This window comes from Pongo abelii, chromosome 1 (genome assembly GCF_028885655.2).
Source record: "Pongo abelii isolate AG06213 chromosome 1, NHGRI_mPonAbe1-v2.0_pri, whole genome shotgun sequence".
Classification (NCBI taxonomy): Eukaryota; Metazoa; Chordata; class Mammalia; order Primates; family Hominidae; genus Pongo; species Pongo abelii.
The window spans coordinates 13,249,651-13,270,745 of record NC_071985.2 but is presented as its reverse complement, the minus strand read 5'-3'; the positions used below and the strand labels follow the sequence as shown (position 1 = coordinate 13,270,745).

The 21,095-nt window shown below is 44.7% G+C and overlaps 1 protein-coding gene across 1 annotated transcript in view; it reads right to left on the bottom strand.

The window, feature by feature from the left end:
• Positions 1–280: 280 nt before the first annotated feature.
• The window catches only part of NID1 (nidogen 1), an 89,401-nt gene continuing 68,586 nt past the window's right edge, over positions 281–21,095 (bottom strand). Inside the window, exons 13-20 of the mRNA XM_024251211.3 lie at positions 18,146–18,373; positions 15,351–15,523; positions 9,860–9,986; positions 6,064–6,235; positions 4,952–5,109; positions 4,278–4,401; positions 3,447–3,559; positions 281–2,438 (exon numbers count right to left, since the gene is read on the bottom strand). Of these exons, the coding sequence (XP_024106979.2) occupies positions 2,317–2,438; positions 3,447–3,559; positions 4,278–4,401; positions 4,952–5,109; positions 6,064–6,235; positions 9,860–9,986; positions 15,351–15,523; positions 18,146–18,373 (1,217 nt within the window). The 3' untranslated portion in view covers positions 281–2,316. The remainder of the gene's footprint in view (positions 2,439–3,446; positions 3,560–4,277; positions 4,402–4,951; positions 5,110–6,063; positions 6,236–9,859; positions 9,987–15,350; positions 15,524–18,145; positions 18,374–21,095) is intronic.

Below are 21,095 nucleotides of genomic sequence, written 5' to 3'. Positions count from 1 at the left end.
TATTGCCCAAACTGGTCTCAAACTCCTGGCCTCAAGTGATCCACCCACCTTGGCCTCCTAAAGTGTTGGGATTACAGGTGTGAGACACTGCACTCATTTTTAGGTAAATTACAACCCCTAAGTTTTTTTTGTGGTTGAGAAACATACTAGCTCTCATAATACTGGGATAAGAGTTTCTGGGTTCCACAGGTTTTGCAGATTATTAAGTGGCTGTCTGTCTGTCTGTCGTGAATCAACCTCCCAACATTCAATCTCTTCATTCAGAAAAGATAGAGGAAGATTTTCTTTTTAACAAAAAAGTTTATTTTCCACACTATTTGTACAGCTGTAAACTCAAGGAATCATCCAATACTTGTACAAATCTGGGAGAACAGTTAATAAGCACCTTCAGTGGTTTCCACAGTTTAAGAATTTAGCATTAAAAAATTTTAGAATAAATCTAATAAAATGAATAAAATAGTTATAAAAATCATACAAAATCATGATGAACGTTTGATATAGAGGGTTTAATATGAAACGATAAATACAAAAAGTGAGACTAATTTATGGATTTGGGCTATGTAAAAGACCTACATGGTCCTCGAATCTTGTGATTCTTGGGGCTATATTTGCCTCTCAAGACAAACTCCAATTATTCAAGGAAGGCTTTCTTTCAATTCAGGTTCCAATGTACTGCAGAAGCAAGTGAGGACAAAGTCAGGAGAAGGCGGGCGGAGAGGCTGAGTGTACTGGGGTTTGAGGAAAAGAGGAGAGACTCTTTTCCCCAAAGAGAGTATCAGGCAAATTCTTCCATGTTCTCAAGTATAAGTGGTCTTTGGCAAAATGTACCATTTTCTTTTTGGAGTTACTTAAGAGTTTTACTTATTGCTGTTCTTAAATTCCTTCCCCTACCACTTCCTCTTGGGCTTTTTTATTTCTCTTGTTGATCAATCTCTTTTTTGTGATATTTTTCATTGAATCTTCTCGACTCCTTTATCCCATCCTTTACTGACTCAAACTCCTTATGCTGAACTTTTCAATCCAAAATTTCTATTGTTTTAGGACTCTGGGAAGCAGTTGATAAAAAGATAACACAAGCTACTGATATGGTCAGGAGATGTTTTCTAAACAAATTGTAGAAATATAAACATGAAATGTGGCAATGATCCCTTTAATTAGATCATTGAGCAATAAAGGATATGAACCATTAGTATAAATATTCAATTAAGTCTTTCCGGATTGTGTTGTTAGATGAGAATACATCCAAAAAGGGCCACAGATCGAGGGAGAAACCAAGGAGGGGTGAGGTCATGGTTGAGTGTAAATTGGTTCTGTCATGTGGGGGCCAGAGGTGAGGGACTGTGGTGGGACATCATCTGGTGCCAGCCCCATCCTGTACCTCAGATAGGTCTCCATGAAAAGGAGGGACATCGGTGCCAGCAGTGGGGCTAAAGACCAGCACAGCAACAGAGACTAGAACCTTGGATGCAAGTATTTTGGGCAAAGAGGAATAATTAGTAATCTTTGGTATAATTTAAGGCACATCAAAGCAATCCCCTATTCTCAAATATCTGACCTACACCTTGAAATTCCTACCATTGGACAGTCTTTTGATTTAAGCCTTTAACTAACAAATGCCAATATCCTATTGCTCAAATATTGACATTCTATCTGGGAGGGGCTGCTCATTATCATCCACCAAATGCCCATAGATCTCTAGGACAGGGTAGGTTTTGATGGAAAAGCAGAGCATGAACATTATAATGGGGGTCTTAGACAAGGTGATGATGGTGAGGAACTGAGGAGTAAAACTATAGGACTATAATAAAGAAGAAATTCAGAGCACCAAAACAAAACATTAAGGAATGCTAATTCCCTCCTTAACTCCCAACTTTTCCTAGTCAGGCCCCGGCTCGTAGGTCAAGGAGCTGACAGGATGGTGGGTACCTCAAAGCGAGGCTGAGCTCATAAGGCCACAGGGAAGGGTGCAACTCAAATTTGGGAGGTTCTGTTCACCACTGGGGGGCTAGTATTGGGAAAAGGTCCTAGGACACTGGAATGGGCCTGTAATCCTCACTCAGGGGTGTATAAGTCTGTCTGAGGGTTGGGGTAGGGGTGGAGGGTTCTGTCCTTGTGTAGGGGTGGAGACTTTTCTATTAGAGAAGTCTAGGGTGCATGTTTTGGGGAACAGTGAGGGAAAAGTTGTTGGGGCTCAGGCTAGGCTGGGTCTGGGCCTAGTGGCCACTCAGCCAGAGGACACTTTTCAATCTGGACCAAGTTGCTTCAAGTAGAGTGTTGCTGTGAAATACTTGGAAAGGAAATAAGGCACTCTTGTCTTCATTTCCGTTCGATACAGTCAACTCCCAAGGTGTTGTCAGGGCAACGGCAGGTCCTGCTCCCTGGGGTGGCCAAGCAGAGGTGGGTACAGCCGCCATTGTTCACTGAGCAGTAGTTATGGCCTGGAAAAGGCAGAAATCAGTTCAATAGCCCTCTCTCTGCCCTGACTCCATAGCCATTTAAGATAGTGGGCTCCTTCTTGTGTGTGATCCCCTTTTAGTTTCCTTGAAGCCATGCTAGGAAGGCTTCAGGAGAATGGGGACACTGTGCTAGGCAGTCAGCTGAGCTGATCCATTGTTTGTTTTATCAGCATTAAACCAGACAGACACAAACACTGATTCCCAACTTGGGGGTTATGCAGATTTTCTACAAAGGCTATTAAACAGATCTCAGGGGAAGTTCTCCAGCTCTGATTATAACATGGAATTGGAATTTTAAAGTGCAAAGTTCTTTTTATGTAGCTTGCACTCCTAGCTTCACACTGACAGGAGAAGATGAGGGAAGCTGAGAAGGAAAGTGGGTGAGGGGAGAGGCCTTCAAGAGGCAGCATAGCACAGACTCCAGGGCCAGGCTGCCTGGACTTGCCCCTATGAGCTGTGTGACTTGGAGCAAGTTGCTTCAGTTTGCTTATTTATGAAATGAACATAATAATAGTACCTACCTCATAGGGTTGCTATGAGGATTACATGAACTAACAAATACAAAGTATTTAGAACTCTAAGTGAGTCGATATATGTAAAGTTTGTAGCTCACAGTAAGTGCCACACATATGTTTTCAATTCTTATTGTTAATTATTGTTATTGCTGTTAGGCCAAATGGATGGACTTTTAAAGGAGCAGAGATCCTAACATTGTAATATCCTAACCTGACTATTTGGAACCTGAAGACCCTATACTTTTATATCCAGCCCAAAACTCAATGCTTTTCCTCATCCTGACAACTTCATGACCTAATATTTTCTGTTTGTTTAACTGGTCCACCTGCTAATGAAGACCCTGGATGCAAAGGACTGGATCTCTCTTATGGCATAAACAAGTCTACTAGTGGCCATACGGGTAGCAGCCAGAGTGTGGGCTCTGAGCCTCCAGGTGCCCCCGGTACCCCAACAGTAACAGCACAGGAGAGTTACCTTGGGGACACTGAGACAGGGCCGTGGTGATGCCATACAGCCGGGTCTGCTTGTGGGGTTGGAAAGCGTCCGTCTCCCTGGAAACTGCAAGATCTAGAGCAACCACAGAATTCCTACAAAGCACCAAAGGGCAGAAGATGAAAACACATCTGATGGCTTGAACTTGTATCTATCTAAACAAGGCAGCCTCTTTGTCATTTTGAGGATAAACTGGAGGCCATAAACAGACATGATGGCCTTCTTCCTAGACATCTCTTCCTTCCGCTGGGGTGGGCCAAGCCTGCATTTCTCTGGCTTTTTACAAAAGGGTAAAGACCAGCTAGCTCTCCCCTCCCACTCTAAATCCCAGGTGGGAAATGAGCTTTCTAGACAGATGCCCCTGGCCAGTTGTCTTCTTAGTTTAATCCCTCCTTTTGCAGGAAGGGATAGTCAGGAAGAGGCCGTGGGAATATTGCAGTTTAACAACTATAATGAAGCAGCGACATGAAGTGGACATGGAGCCCACTGGCCACGTGACCATGGGCCAGCTCCTGGAGAAAGAACAGATGTGCTGAGGAAGTCCAGGTTTAAAGACTTGAAACCACACAGTCAGGAGCATCTGGATGATAAATGGCACCTCCTGTCCCCTAGGGCCTTGTCCTCCCTCCTTCTTCATGCTCCTCTCTTGGCTCCTGACAACCAGAAGGATGAGGGAGAGGGGACATCTCTAGAGGGGACATTTCTGGAGGCTCAAAAGTCAAGCCAAGAGGCCAGATGGGAAGGGCCTGGCCTCCCAGAGACAGTGGGTGGAGGGGCAGGCCCACGCAGCCCCCATGGCTACAGCTGACGTACATCTTCCAGTCTGTGAAATACAGATTCTTCCCGTAGCTTGTCACAGCAAAAGGATACTGGAGCCCTTCGAGAACCTTGCGTCTGCTGGGCTGACTGGGGTTCAGGCATTCCGCCCGATTGGTGCCTGTGTGGAGTGGAAACAAGTCATTCATTGTTCACACAAGAAATGGCCCCTTTGTGCAAAAAAAAAACAAGAGTAATGAGGGCAAGAGTGGGAGAAATTAAGCATTACAATGACAAATCCCAGAGAACACATGGGGCTTGCTCTTAAAAACTGGGAAGTTGTCTCTCTCCTGTGTTGCTTCTGCTGGGGAGGCACGAGCCAGGGCAGGGTAATGTAAGTTGCGAATTGCTTATCGGTATCAGGGTGACTCCAGGCTCTGTGCAGTGCCACTTACAACACGAGGGTGGCCAACTTTTTCTTAAAGCACCAGATAGTAAATTATTTCAGGTTTTGCAGGCCAAGAGGCAAAACCAAGGACAGTATGCAGGTATCTATACAATTTTGTACCAGTATATATTTAATGTATCAGTTAAAAATGTAAAAACCATTCATAGCTTCTGGGTTACATAAAAACAGATGGCTGGTTAGATTTGACCCCAGGGCCCTAGTTTGCCCACCCCTGACTTAGGAGATTGAGACCCGCCCTGGACAGTGTCCAGCTTTCCATCACCTGCATCCACCCAGCAGAGCTGAGATGAGAACACATCGAAGGTCAGTCCATTGGGCAAGCCCAGGTCATCCTGCACAAGGATCCTCCGGTTCGTGCCGTCCATGTAGGAAGTTTCAATCTTGGGGTTATCTCTGTTCCAGTCTGTCCAGTAAAGGTTCCTGGAGGAGGAAAAAGGGGGGAAAGAGGAAAAGAAATAATAAGGATGCATGAGAAAAAGTTTATGAAAAACACTTGAAAAGAATTACAATGAAGTGATTGGCAGACATGAAAACAGAACGCCTGAAAGGATCGAGAGGTGATAAACACATTTTCTTTTGTAAAGACACTTGGATTTGGTTCCTCGTTTGAGTTTGATGATCCTGTTACTAACAAATTTGGTTCCCTTTAACATAACTGACCTATAATATCTCAATGAAGCTGTTAGCAAAAGAAAACAAAGTAAAATGCTATAACTGGCATAAATACATGGAATTCCCTGCATGAGGCCCACATGGAGGACAGCATAGCAGACCCAGGGGACCAGACTAGGACGAGAAGCAGATGTTGGCAGGGGCTGTGGTCAAAGCACCTGCCTTCAAGGAGGTGGCTGAGTGGCCACAGAATCAGAGATGTGGTCTCAAAGGGAAGGAATCAGTGTCGAGGAGCTAAGAGCCTGTTGTGTAAGAGGTAGAGCTTGCAGTAAGAAGGAAGAGAAAGCATGGATGTGCCGAAGAAACACACAGGAAGGGATCTCCAGGGTGTTCAGGCTGGGTCTGCCCCAGAAAGCAGCCTCAGCAGTCCATTTATGCCGCCCTGCTACTCTTCTGGAGTTGATATAACCTGAGTGTTGATCCACATTGAAGCCATGTGGAAAATATCCAATTTCTGAGCATGCCAACTTGTAAAGTCTCCTGGCAAAAGATCTGAAAGTGGGACATGGTATCAAGTCCACACTGTAATACGTGTTCTGGCGTTGTACCGTGGATATCTACAAGTCACCAACCGTAGACTCTTTCGTCCCGTACTCATTAATTTCAGGAGAGCAATGCTGGAGTTAAAGCCTCACATCTGAGAATCTCTAAAAGGGCAGATGCAAATCAAAGAGATGCACACACATATTTACACAAAGATACCCTCTCACGGAATCCGTTACAATGCCTCTGGGATTCACCAGGTCGGTCTCAAAGAGCACCCGGCGCTGCGTGCCGTCCAGCTTCGCCACTTCTATTCGATCCAGGTTAGAGTCTGTCCAGAAGATGTTGCGGCCAAGGTGATCAACAGCAATACCTTCTGGACTTCCAAGATCTAGAAGTAAACACAGAGCTCCTCTAATTTTTTTTTCTTTTCTAAGCAGGTGAGATGAGGTTTTTCTGAACACTCAATGTTATTTCACATGGTGTCCAATCCCTGCACTTTAAGAAACCACATGGGAATGTGAAATGCTTGTTGTTTATAAGATAAACAACACTCAAAGTGACAAATTCAAAAATGCCATTTACTCACTCTGTGGGTATCCATCATGCTGCACGTTGGGAACCAGGACAGTAACAATGACTAAGCCGAGGCCCAGTTTTCCATGAGCCCACAGCCAACCACAGTTGAGACTGAGTTCCAGGTCCTATGGGAGCCTGGAGGAGGAACCCCAGCCTGGGGAGAACAGGGAGGGGTTCCTGGGGGAGGTGACATTGCTTGAAGCTGGCACCTGAAGGACTAATAGCAGTTTGTCAGACAAGGATCCTGGATGAGGGCTTTTTAGGTAGCGGGACTGGCACATAGGTATAAAGGAAGGCTGGACGGTGGCTTAAAGTGAACAGGATGTCATTGTATGTCACTGGAGACTATGAGGATGGGGGAGTGGTCAGAGATGAAGGTAGGAAGCCGTGTTAATGAACTTAGAACTTAGGCAGAGGGGAGGCAGTGGACGATCTTAAGATGGGGAATGGAAAAATAGTTCTATCTTGTTCATTAGTTATCGGGGATAAAGGTCATTGAAATAATACTTTCAAGAAACCATAGCTGTTATTACTTTCATACAAGTATAAGGGGTACAAAGAAGGGGTGTCAGTGATTACAAATAACACCCCAGTCTTTACTGGGTTATAGCAACTGATTTTCAAGCCAGGAGTTGCCACTAGGTAACATGAACCTCCACTGCAAACCCTCAGAACCCATCTAACTTTACTGGAAGCTGAAGATTGCATTGGTGTTTTATTATATAGTTTTTTAAAATTAATAATAACAATTTGTGTTTTACTGATATCACTTAGGACTCTTTCCCTTCTACTGATTAAAGGAATGAAGGTCATTTAGTATGACTGGAGTATAAGCAGGAAGGAGAAGGAGCTACCCTACCTGAGGGATCTGGGGTGTGAGGAAACCATTCCAATACTGTGGGGTTTTTTTTTTGTTTTTTTTGACAGGGTCTCATTCTGTTTTTTTTTTTGTTTTTTTTGACAGGGTCTCATTCTGTTGCTCAGGCTGGAGTGCAGTGGTGCCATCTCGGCTCACTGCAAACCTCCACCTCCTGAGTTCAAAGGATTCTTCTGCCTCAGCCTCCCGAGTAGCTGGGATTACAGGTGTGCACCACCATGCCCGGCTAATTTTCATATTTTAGTAGAGACAGGGTTTCACCATGTTGGCCAAGCTGGTCTCAAACTCCTGAGCTCAAGTGATCCCCCACCTTGGCCTCCCAAAGTGTTGGGATTACAGGCATGAGCCACCACACCTGGCTCCAATACTGTGTTCTTTTGTCAATATACAAGCAATGCAGACCCTCAGCCCCCTTTGCATTAGCCTTCGCCAGAGCCCTAATATGATGGTGACCTTGGATGCTGGACACATCAGAGCCCCTAGAAAGAAAGCCCACCAGAGGAAGTTTATTGAGAATGAGAAACCCCACTTGAACAAGGTCTTTATTATCTAAACCCAAAGTAGAGATTTATAAAATATTAAAATATTTCCCATGTCCCTAGATGAACAGGGACAGTGAGACTGACCTCCAAAGGTCCCTTCTGGCTTTCAGATAGAACCAGAATAAGTCATTCTGGAGTATATTTGGAATGAGCACATCCTTTGTGAGAGACAAGAGCTACTCAGATATACGCAAAGAAAACAGAGGATACAGGCTGCTCTGCGAGAGTATCTTTGCGAGGCACCTGGAGGAAGCTCCATGAGCTCCATGCATATCGTCTCCTTAGAACCAGCCTTGGTCCCGATCTCAAACCCAAGAGCAACCATCCCCCCTCTCCCTCAACTCAAAATACTTCTTTATGAGCTACTCTTCCAAGGGAAAGGTCTGGAAAATCTTATCCTTCAATGTGCAGTCCGAGGAAGAAGTATTCCTTACTGCTTACCTCAAAGATGTGGTACTTTTAGAGATACTTGTTGGGACTGTAACTCAAGGAAAGAAAGAAAAGCCTGGGATCCAGGCTGTTATGAAATAAGCAAGAAAAGAAAATGATACCTAACTGTCACTCTCACTCACTAGGGAAGCACCAACCTGTACCATGCTAAGGAGATAACTGGAAGCTTCTTTCTCTCTTAAAAAAAAAGAAAGAAAATTATTCCCAGTGATCTTTCTTCTACAAAGATCACATTTTGGTTTAATTCTGTGTTTTCACAGTAACTAGGCTTTTGCTTGGAATGCTTCTTACTGTGTTTACAGCGTTCTTGGATGGTTATGAGCTCCAAAAGCAACAGGAAATAGCAAACAATGACCTATTCCCCTCTTCCACTGGGTTTTAAAATGAAATCGTAGATAATAACAATAACATTTTTAACACACAGAGATATGCATTTTCAAACTGTTTTTCACTAAACCAAAGCATGAAAACTGGAAGACATGATTTAAACAGCCTGTTGGCTTCCAGAAAAGGATTCAGGGTCTATGTCCAAAGCCAGACATAGTTAATTCAACCTCAGCTTCATTCCTGCTGCATCATCTTTACTGAGGGCAACAAAGAAGGGAAAAAATGCTTCGGGAGTTGTTCCACAGGCACAGGAAATCTTCTAGAATATCAGTTGTGAGGGAAACATTCCATTGAAAATAGAAAAAACTACATTCAGTGCCAAGTAAAAAGAAATACAAAATGAAGCTGCTCTATTTTAAAGATGTATCTTTGATGTGAATATTTTGCAGAGAACACAAGATGACTCCACAGAACAAATATCATCAGCATGACAATGCCATATGAGCAAAAATATTCCCAAGTCAGTTGATGAGTCACTGAATTAAGCAACATGTAATACTTGACCATTTCAGCACAGTGGAATTTTTAGAGGCCCTTGGATTTTTGTTGTAATGGTCTTTGAACTAGATAAATCATACCCGTATAAAATAATCTTGATTTGATGAACATAGGCATGAAAAACAATGCACAGAGTGGTTGGTTGAAATTGGCATCCTTAATGAGGAATTTCCTCAATTGAGGAACTGAGGTTGAACACTGAAAAGTAGATTGTGCCTGCCGGGCGCCGTGGCTAACGCCTGTAATCCCAGCACTTTGGGAGGCCGAGGCGGGTGGATCACGAGGTCAGGAGATAGAGACCATCCTGGCTAACATGGTGAAACCCAGTCTCTACTAAAAAAAAAATACAAAAAATTAGCCAGGCATGGTGGTGGGCGCCTTTAGTCCCAGCTACTCAGGAGGCTGAGGCAGGAGAATGGCGTGAACCCAGGAGGCGGAGCTTGCAGTGAGCCAAGATCGTGCCATTGCACTCCAGCCTGGGTGACAGAGTGAGACTCTGTCTCAAAAAAAAAAAAAAAGTGGAAGGTGCCTAAACTTCACGCACTTTATCGTAGTAATGCAACAAAAGACTGAGAAATGTTTGTGAAAGTTTGGCTTCATTTGCTGTTCTTCTCTGGCATACATGGCCACTTTGGCTGCCAGAAGCAAAACCAAAAAGGAAAAATGATATTTGCTTGCTTACCTTGTCTAATGATGGTGGTTGGCTCTCCACCATGTAGACTAGCTCTCCCAATGGAAGGCTCAGTGATGTCCGTCCAGTAAACCATCTTGTCCACGCAGTCAAAGGCCAGTCCAATGACGACTTTAGCCTGGAAGTGAAGACCAGTGGTTAGAATGGTCCATCTACAAGCATCTGATAGTGAGAATCTTTTTGCATGCCTACAGGCATTTGGATATCTTTTGTAATGAAGTGTCAAGTGTTTTGTTCATTTAAAAATTTTTATTATTGAGTTGTAGGAGTTGTTCGTATATTTCAGAAAAAACTCTTGTCATATACATATATATGCACATCTATATGTGTAGGAATTTGTGTGTGTGTGTGTGTGTGTATAGATATATGCATAAATATGTATTTTTTGAGACAGGGTCTCTGTTGCCCAGGCTGGAGTGTAGTGGTGTGATTACTGCTCACTGCAGCCTCAACGTCCTGAACTCAAGTGATCCTCGCCCTCAGACTCTCAAGTAGCTGGGACTACAGGCATGTGCCACCATGCCTAGCTCATTTCTTAAATTTTTTTGTAGCAACAGGGTCTCACTGTCTTGCCCACTCTGGTCTCCAACTCCTGGCTCAAGCAAGCCATCTGACACAGCCTCCCAAAGTGCTGGGATTACTGGCAGCAGCCACTGCACCCACTTATTATTTCTTCTCAGTATGTAGTTTGCTCTTTCATTTTCTTAATAGTGTTTGGAAGAGCAAAAGTTTTTAATGTTTAGTAAGTCTAATTTATTATTTTTTCCTTTTATGGCTAATGCTTTTTGAATACTAAGAAATCTTTGCCTACTTGAAGGTGATAAAGAAAAAGAAATAAGAGGCATACATACTGAAGAAGTAAAATTACTCTATTCTAAGATAATATGGTTATTTATGTAGAAAGTCATGGGGAATCTATAAAACTACTATAACCAAAAGTGAATCTAGCAAGGGTGCAAGATACAAAGTCAATATAAAATTATTTTTCTATATACTAGCAAAATATAGAAAATAAACCTTAATAATTGTGACAGCATCAAAAAAACCAGAAAATATATAAGGATAAACATTTTTAAATATGCCAGATTCCACACTGAATACTATAAAACATTGCAGCATGAAACTATAAAAGACCCAAATAAATGGAGGGATAAATAAGGTTAAATGTAAACAATTTACATTTAAATTGTAGCTGGGACTACAGACATGTGCCAGCACACCTAGTTAATTTTTCTATTTTTTGTAGAGACAGGGTCTCACTATGTTGCCCAGGTTGGTCTCGAACTCCCGAGCTCAACTGATCCAGCCGCCCGGGCCTCCCAAAGTCCTGAGATTACAGATGTAAGCCAGTGCACCCAGACAACGCTGTGCACTTTTAAGATATTCACTTTCTTAAACCATCACAACCAAATGCTCAGGCCCCAACTGTGGGTACCTCCTTCACAGCATCCCATGCTTATCAACTTCTCTGGCCTTCCGTGGTACTAAGGAAAGAGAACATTTCCTTCAGCAAACATGCTCATCAACTTCTCTGGCCCTCCATGGCATTAAGGAAAGAAAACATTTCCTTCAGCAAACACGCCCAGAGTCCTTTTCCACACATTGGTTCTTACAAAAGTGAGACAGAAAAGGACCAGAGGAAGCAAAGTTGAGTAATGTTTTACATGTGATTTGAGTTTCATGAAAATCTACTGGGCTATAGTTCGGTTTGAAAAGCCACTGAGAGTTAGCTCTGAGTAAGCCAGCCTCTCCTCAGAAAAGGCAAATCAATTACCCGCCAGTAACTCATTAACGAGTATTTATTAGGTGCTCATTACGTATGACGAACTGTGGTGATATTTAGACAAAACTCCAGCCTAGAAAGAACACCGAGTTACTTAACTTACCTAAAGCAACCACCTCAAAACAAGCCATCTGCCCATAGGTTGATTTGGCAAAGCTTTGTCAAGATCTTTTGCAAATTAAAATATTTTAAAACTATAGGCATTCATACTTACATAAAATTTAGCCATTGGGAGAAACCAGGTGAAAGGTACACAGGACCTCTCTGTATACCTTTCCAACTTCCTGTGGCTCTGATTACTTCAAAATAAAAACTTAAATACAAAACAGAAGCACAGACTTTTCCCTTGATCAGACAGTGAGGAGTTCCTTTCTTTAGATGCTGCCCATGAGAGGCTCAGGGAGAAGCTGCCGGGCTGTATGATCTCAGCATGTGGTGAGGTTAGATTCTGTCAATAGCCTGGAAACTATTGAAACACTGAATTGTTCAGTTACAAGAAACCCTGGGAGTAGGTGCTTGGTCGTGGACACAGTAATAGGCATTACGAAGCCAGGGAAGGACTCAGGAGGGAAGGTCTCAGGACCAAGGAAGTGGTAGACTAGGATGATCTTTTATTGGGAAAATCAGGAGGATGAGCACATACTTCCTCCTCAAGGGGTCAAGTCAAAAAGGACAGTGACCCTTACCTCACACCACATACAAAAATTAACTCAAATGAATCAAGACCTAAATGTAAGAGCAAACTTATAAAATTCTTAGAAGAAAACCAGGAAGAAAGCCTCATGACATTGGATTTGGCAACAATTTCTTCAATATGATACCAAAAGCACATGCAACAAAAGAAAAAAAAGGTAAATTGGACTACATCAAAATTAAAAATTTCTGTGCATTATAGGACACAATCAAGAGAGTGAAAAGACAACCCATGGAATGGGAGAAAATATTGCAAATCATGTATCTTTTAAAGAGTTAATATCCAGAATATATAAAGAATTTCCACAACTCAACAACAACGAAAGAACTGATCAAAAAATAGGCAAACGGATTTAAGTAGACATTTCTCCAAAGAAGATATACAAGTGGCCAATAAGTACGTGAAAAGATGTTCAATGTTATAAATTATTAGGAAAATGCAAATCAAAACCACTTCACACCCATTACAATGGCTATCATTTAAAAACAAAAACAGCCAACAAGTTTTGGTAAGGATACGGAGGAATTTAAACCCCTGTGCTCTGCTGGTGAGTAGGTAAAATGGTACAACCACTGTGGAAAACAGTATGGTTGTTTCTCAAAAAATTAAATATAGAATTACTGTATGATCCAGCAATTCCACTTTGGTATATGTATCGAAAAGAAGTTAAAGCAGGGACTCAAACAGATATTTGTATACCTGTGTTCATAGCAGCATTATTTGCAAAAGCCAGAAGGTGGAAGCAACTGCTGATAGATGAATAAATAAACAAAATATGGCAGATCCGTACAATGGGATTTCAGCCTTAAGAAAGAAGGAAATTATGACACATGCTACAATATGGATGAACCTGAGGACATTATGCTAAGTGAAATATGCCAGACACAAATGACAAATACTGTATGATTCTGCTTCTAGGAGGTACCTAGAAAAGTCAAAAGTATAAGGGCAGTAAGTAGAATGGTGGCTGCCAGGGGCTAGGACATGGGTGGAGGGAGAATGGGGAGGTATTGTTTAATAGCTTCAGTCTGGGATGATGAAAAAGTTCTGGAGATGAATGGAGGTGATAGTTGCATAACATTGTTTATATACTTAATACCACTTTCAACAGGTTTTTAAAAGATGGTGAATGTTTATCCTGTTGTTTCAGCATTCCCCGTTCCACCACCTACCACCTAGCCCACTTAAATTATCTGCTTTTTTTTTTTTTTTGAGACAAGAGTCTCGTTCTGTCGCCCAGGATCTCAGCTCGCTGCAACCTCTGCCTCCCAGGTTCAAGCAATTCTTGTGCCTCAGCCTCCCAAGTAGCTGGGATTACAGGCATGCACCACCATGCCCAGATAATTTTTGTATTTTTAGTAGCGATGGGGTTTCTCCATGTTGCCCAGGCTGTAAATTATTTGCTTTTTGTTGCCTCACATGACATTTAGCCTCTCCCCTTGGTCTTGGGAAAGAATGTCTTTCACAGGGAATTTAACACATTCCTATTACCTGAGAGCAAGTGCTGGAGATGGAAATGACACAGATGATCTTCAAGGTTTACATTTTCAGCAAGGCAATAGATGAATACAATGATCATGCATGCATTTGTTCGGCAAATATTTTTTCGAGTGCTTCCTATATGCCAAGCAGTTTTGGGTCTAGAAATACCACATGAAACCAATACCTCCATGAAAGAAATGAACAGTTCCTGTCTTGTGGTGCTGATATTTTAATAGGAAGATACATGTCAGATACACAACACAAATATGGGTGTTTAATGCATCACATAGTGCCAAGAGCTCTGATGAAATACAAAGCAGCATAAAGAGCTAGAGAGCAGTGGTGGCTGCTGTCTGGACAGGAGGATCAGGACAGGCCTCTCTGAGAGATGATATTTTGGCAGAAATTTGCATGAAGTGAGGCAGTGAACTGTGCAATTGTTAGGCAGGGGGAACTGCAAGTGCAAAGGCCCTGAGACAGAAATGTGCCTGGTGTGTTCAAGGACCAGCCAGAGGGCCAGAGGGTTGAAGCCGGTAAGTGAGGTGAGAGTGGTAGGGAACAGGGTGGGAGAGGGAGCCAGAGGCCAGATCCTATAGGGCTTTGAGGGCCATGGAAAGGACTGGAGTTTATTCTGAGTGAAGAGGGAACCCATTTGAGGGCTTTGTGTAGGAAAAGGACATGAATCTCATAAAGACTTCTTTGCAAGAGGCTTTTGAAAAGTATTTTGATTTTGGATACTTTTTTGCTTATGTTTCCTCCCTGGTCCCAAAGAAGGGATGTGGCTGTGTGTGGCATCTATGAAATGGAGATCAATTCAGGAAGACTAAATAGAAAAAGAAGAAAACACAATGGGTAGAGAAAGGAGGAAGATAAGAAAAACTGAAAGCTGGGCCTGTGGCAGACAAGATGGCCCAAGTAGCATCTTTACCAAGAATCTTCAAGTAGACTTTGTGCCTCCAGTGAGGAATGATAGGGCTTTCTGCTGGGCTTTCTTTTACAAGAGTCAGTGATCTCAGACCCTCCCTCTCCTTCACTCCTCATGGGACCCTCACAGCCCCTCCCACTGCTCCAGCAATTCTGACTCAGCCTTGTAGTAGAAGCCTGCAGGTCTCAGGTTTGGTTTCTTGGCATGGGTCAGGATCAGATAAAACCGAACGGCTTTTCTGAATTGCCCAACCTCTATCTAATGGGAAAAGAAGTCCCTAAATCACAAAATGCATCTCTGAAGCTTTGAAAGCCTCTAAAAACTCCAATGCTTGTTGCTACATCAGAGCAGATATGAGGCTCTTAAACTGAGCAGCTGCTGAAAGATGAATCACTATGAATTTGGCAGGGGAATGGAAAGATCACGAGCAGCTCAGCAATACAGTGGCCCCATCTAGAGATGGTCACTCAGGGCCACATGGAATGAGCACCCATGGTTCCAGGGGTTGAGCCTGGGGTTCTGGTCTGACCTCGTCCTGCTTGTTTCTCCAGGTCACTGAAGCAGGAGCTGTCACCAGGTGTAATCAGCCAGCACTCACCGGGACATGAAGGAACACCTTCGCTTCTGTCTTCCTCATGGTATTTCCCTCCAGGGGCAGGCGCTCAATCTTCCCAGTCTGGGCAAAGAGTAAATGGGTCCCGGGAGGCAAGGGGATCACGGCGGTAGGCACCGCGGGTCCTTGGTGAATCGGGGGAGCCACTGTACTCAGACCTGCACGGCAGAAGGGGTCAGTGAGTGAGGCCCGTGTGCACCAGGAACACACAGATGCACACACACACACCCCCACACACATGCACGCATGCACACACATACACACACCCACACATCAGGTCACGTCACCTTCATGGCACCACAAACTGCCACAGCCACACAATGCCCATTTTAGAGCTGAAAGCACCAGAATTAGAAAGCCCTTAGTCAATCAAAGGGCACTGATGAAGAAGGTAATACACAGCATTAAAGGTCATGTGAAAAAAAATGGCTTGGCCTTCCTGTTTTTTGTGCAATGGAGTCTTGCTCTGTCACCCAGGCCGGAGTGCAATGGTGCAATCTTGGCTCACTGCAACCTCTGCCTGCCTGGTTCAAGTGATTCTTGTGCCTCAGCCTCCTGAGTAGCTGCGATTACAGGCGCCCACCACCATACCCAGTTAATTTTTGCATTTTTAGTAGAGACGGGGTTTCACCATGTTGGCCAGGCTGGTCTCGAACTCCTGACCTCAAGTGATCTGCCCACCTAGGTCTTCCAAAGTGCTCAGATTACAGGTGTGAGCCACTGTGCCCGGCCGGCCTCCCTCTTAATAGAAAAGCTTTGGCTACCCATGCTCTGCTTTAGGTACTGGCGCTAGAGGAGTGAACCAAATAAGAGCAGCACCAGCAGCAGCACCAGCAGCACCAGTGGTAGCACAACAGTGAAAACAGCATCCCTGAACTCCCTGCCCACAGGGAGCCAGGTTCTAGTGCAAGCTATTGAGCTTTTTCATGCTGGAGGAGCCTATCACAGTGAGTTGCCCCATACAGTGCACTCTGTCCCAGTGCCACAGGGATGGGAGAGCCTGGGGCCTGACAAGCAAGAACATGACGTTTATGGGCTTCCAAGAACAAAATCATGGCCAGGGGCTCCTTTTCCCTCAGAATCAGGCTTGCCTTCCTATCTGCTGACCTCAACCCTTGGCCCGGCTCCTTGATTCACTTGATAAGACAATGTCCCAGGAGGGACACACAGCTGTGCTGCAGAGTAAGGAGGGCTAAGAGGGCTGATCGAGTGTCTGGAGACCTGAGCCCTGTCCTGGCCCCGCCCGCTCACTTGCTGTGTGCACAGGGCATGCATCTTCCAGGGCCTGGTCTCCCGCTGTCTACAGTGAGAGCTGGACAAGGTTGTCCCCAAGGTCACTTTCTCTTGTCTGTCTTGCCTATTACACCCAATCGGTGACATAAACCAATCAGGTCGACCTCTTTCATATCTCTGAAATCCATCCGTTTCTTACCTGGATTCATCGTAAGTAGTGCAACAGCCTTCACCTCCTCCCACCAGGGACTGTCAAGCCTGTCTCTTAGCTTCTATGCCCCCAGCCAGTGATATTCTAAAACTAAACCCTGCTTCACATGGGCGCCTGCTCCAAACCCATCCCAGGCTCCTCATTGCCCTCATGACCAATACGCAGGCTTAGAAACGTGGCTCACATGGTGTTGCTTCTGTAAAGCCTCACCCATGAGCCCACCGCCCCACACAAGCCAGGATTCCTCCTCGGCTCCCTGGTCGCTGTCTGCTTCTCCAAAAGCTCATCTCCCTACGCTGTTCCTGTTTATTCACCGTCCTTTCCGCTTCTTGGGGGCCCAGCACCGTGACTTTCCTCTGGATATCCTAGCACCCACCACAGCATTGGCCCCTCAGTGAATGTTGGCTGTGTGAATGAGTGAAGTTTCTGAGTAATTGTTTTACTGTTTCTTAGCAGCTTTGGGGAAATATTTGATAGGAGATCAATCTATGATTATTAGCTAAATTGTGAGTAGAGATTCAAAGATTCATTATATTCGCTTTTGGTAATTTGTGACAATAACCAATTTCTACATTTGCAACAGAAGCAGAATTTTAGAGCTGGGAATCACTCTCGGGGTTATTTTGCCTCATGTTTAGGTTGAGACTGAGGACGCTGAGGCTGGGGAAGGTGTCTGTCCAGAGTCACACAGCCACCAGGCTGGGCCTCACACAGGGCCCCTGTCCCCCAGGACAGCAGCTTCCCACTGCCTCCGGTGATGGTCTTAGAACCAGCTCATGCAGAAAGCTTTGTGGCTGTTTGCTCCTTGGATTGGAAAATCAACCCAAGTAACTAAAGGCCCTAGGGCACGATTGAAGGAGGCAAGGGTTGCAAGGGTCTGAACAGGTCCTACTGCCTAGGACACAGAGCCCTGGGGAAGGGTTCAGGTTGGTCCCCACCATCCCTGCCATGTCCCAGTGCAGGAACATTCCACCTCCACCCCTCCCTCGGCAGAGAGCTCTTCTGGGAGGCCTGGAGCACACACAGCTGCTCTGCTACCATTAAGGGTACTGCTGTGGCAGGTCCCACTGGGTATTTACACCCTAAACGTGTGTGTGTTGGGTGGGGAAAGAGAAAGAAGAGGGCAAGAGAACAGAGAGGGTGAGGAGGAGAGGAAGCATGGGGAGGAGCGGGGTAAGTGAGAGGGAAGAGGGGTGCAGCAGGAGGGGGTGGGGCTGGAGCCAGTGAAACAGTTCAAGCTTTAGGGCCAGCAGAAGAGCAAAGTGCCTGTTCAGCAATTCCGGTCCCCCGAGGTCCTTCTCAGACACACGCCCAAGCACGGCCTGCACCCACTTACATGGGGGTGTCATCCCGGGCCTGGTCCTGGTGCCCTCCACCTCGCGGCCGTCGCGATCCACGCACCAGCAGTAGCCGGTGCTGCCGTGGCACTGGGTGGGCGCGTAGTGCCCGTGCGCATCGCACTCAGGAACGAACAGCCCCGGAGGAATGGGTCGCTGCGGGTCTGCCGCCCCCGCTGCCCCGAGAATGTGTTCTCGCTCGTGCTGGCACCGGGTTTTCTCCACCTCTGTCAGAGAAACAGGCAACAAGAAAGCTGTCAGGTGCATTATCCGTCAGTGCTCCCTGGAGGGGCTGCAGGAGTCCTCGCAGCTCGCTCAGAACCACGAGGGGTTTTGTTTCATCAGTTATTCAAAATGCAGAAACATCATTATTATTGAATAGGTTTAACTGTCAACAAAATGATATTTACATCTCCTTTTTACTCCTAGGTAGTTCCTTTTAAAACATTTTTTAAAAATTGAGGCAAAAAGAATTGAAGCAAATTGATAGAACATAAAGTGAACTTTTTTTTGTTTTTTTGAGATGGAGTTTCTCTCCTGTTACCCAGGCTGGAGTGCAGTGGCACCATCTCGGCTCACTGCAACCTCTGCCTCCCGCGTTCAAGTGATTCTCCTGCCTCAGCCTCCCGAGTAGCTGGGATTACAGACGCCCACCACCACGCCTGGCTAATTTTGTATTTTTAGTAGAGACAGGGTTTCACCATGTTGGCCAGGCTGGTCTCGAATTCCTGGCCTTAGGTGATCCGCCTGCCTCGGCCTCCCAAAGTGCTGGGATTACAGGCATGAGCCACTGCGCCCTGCCGAGTGAACCATTTTTAAGTAAACAATTCAATGGTACTTAGTGCATTCACTATGCTAAGTAACCACCAACCTCTACCTAGTTCTGAAACATTTTCATCACCCCAAAAGAAAGCCCATATGCATTAAACAGTAGATCCCCATTTCCCCCTTCTTCCCAGCCCCTGGCAACCATCAATCTGCAGTCTGTCTCTGCAGACTTACCTATCCTGGATATTTCGTATACACAGAATCATACAACATGTGACATTTGTGTCTGGCATCTTTCACTTAGCAGAATGTTCTCAAGCTTTATCCAAGTGGTAGCATGTGTTAGAACCCGCTTCATATTCATGACTGAATAACATTGCATTGTAGGGACAGATCATATTTTGCTTATCCATTTTGAACATCACTGAGTTTTATTTTAAGAAATTTTTGTGTTTGTTTTTTCTAAAAGTGTCATTTTTATCATCTCAAGCTTCTTTTTTTTTTTTTTTTTTTTTGAGACGGAGTCTCACTCTGTTGCCCAGGCTGGAGTGCAGTGGCATGATCTCGACTCACTGCAACCTATGCCTCCCGGGTTCAAGTGACTCTCCTGCCCTACGATCCCACATAGCTGGGATTACAGGCAAGCACCACCACATCTGGCTGATTTTTATATTTTTAGTAGAGACGGGGTTTCACCATATTGGCCATGCTAGCATCTCAAGCTTCTTGATAACCGACAAGTCAAGGCCAAAGATTTCAGGGAACAGATACCACCAAGTGCATTTACCAGCATTTGTATGTTTTCCTTTATTTACGTCCTGCTTTTTGGCATGGAAATTGACCTGTAAACTGTACAACTCAGATCTTAAGACAGGGAAATACAGTGAATACTCCATATCCATGGGTTCAACATTTGTGGATTCAACCAACCACAGATTGAAAATATTTGGAAAAATAAAAAGGATGGTTGCATTTGTACTGAACATGAACAGATTTCTTTTTTGTCATCATTTCCTAAACAATACAATATAACAACTTCTTACATGGCGTTCACATTGTATTAGGTATTGTAAGTGATCTAGAGATGATTTAAAGTATATGGGAGGGTGTACATGGGTTATATGCAAATACTACACCATTTTATATCAGGGACTTGAGTATCTGTGGATTTGTATCTTCAGGAACCAATGCCCCATGGATACTGAGGGACAGCTGTACTTCTAAAGCTGAGGAATTGCTAATAAGCAGCTATGGCCTGGAATAAACAACTTCCAAGCTGTATTGGGTTCCACACTGGTTAGAGTTCAGTCACCAGTCCAGAGTTGTAGCCTCTGCAGTATCGACCACACAAAGCAATGTCCAGACACTGGCAGGAGGTACCCATTGTCCATGTCACTGACTGCTAAGAGCTATACTTCATCCACGTCTTGTTGCCTCTCCCTCCCAGGTCTTTCCATGTGCTATTCTTTTTGTGACTCTCCTTCTCCCTGTCTGGTTAAGCCTTCAGAAATCAGCTTAGGCACCTAACTCCCTTCAGGAAGTCTGTTCAGCTCCCCAAGGCTGAGTCCAATCCCCTCTGTGAGCTCCCAGGGTGATCTGGGCTTGCCCACCCATACTTGTATCACACTGACTCTAAGGAGCTGTTCCTTGTCTATCTCCATGAAAAAAATCACTTTAACATTTAGTCAAGAAGCATTTACTCCATCAGGCACAGTGGCTCACACCTGTAATTCCAGTACTTTGGGAGGCCAAGGAGGGAGGATAACTTGAGCCCAGGAGTTCAAGACCAGCCTGGTCAACACAGCAAGACCCATCTCTACCAAAAATAAAAAACTTAGCTGGCTGTGGTGGCATGCACCTGTGGTCCCAGCTACCTGGGAGGGTGGGGCAGGAGGATCTCTAGAGCCCAGGAGTTTGAGGCTGCAGTGAGCCATGTTCACGCCACTACACTCCAGCCTGGGTGACAGAGCAAGACCCTGTCCCCTAAAAAACAAAACGAATACCCAAAATCCAAGAAGAACCTACTTGACTGTGCTGGGGGATGCACACAGGAATAACCCATAGCACCTGCCCTCAGGGAGCTTACAGTCTGGAGGGAAGCCAACAACTGAACACATATTTACAATTCAGTGAGTGGCTGCCTTGACAGAGGAGCCCAGGAGACAGCAGCTACAAAGAAGA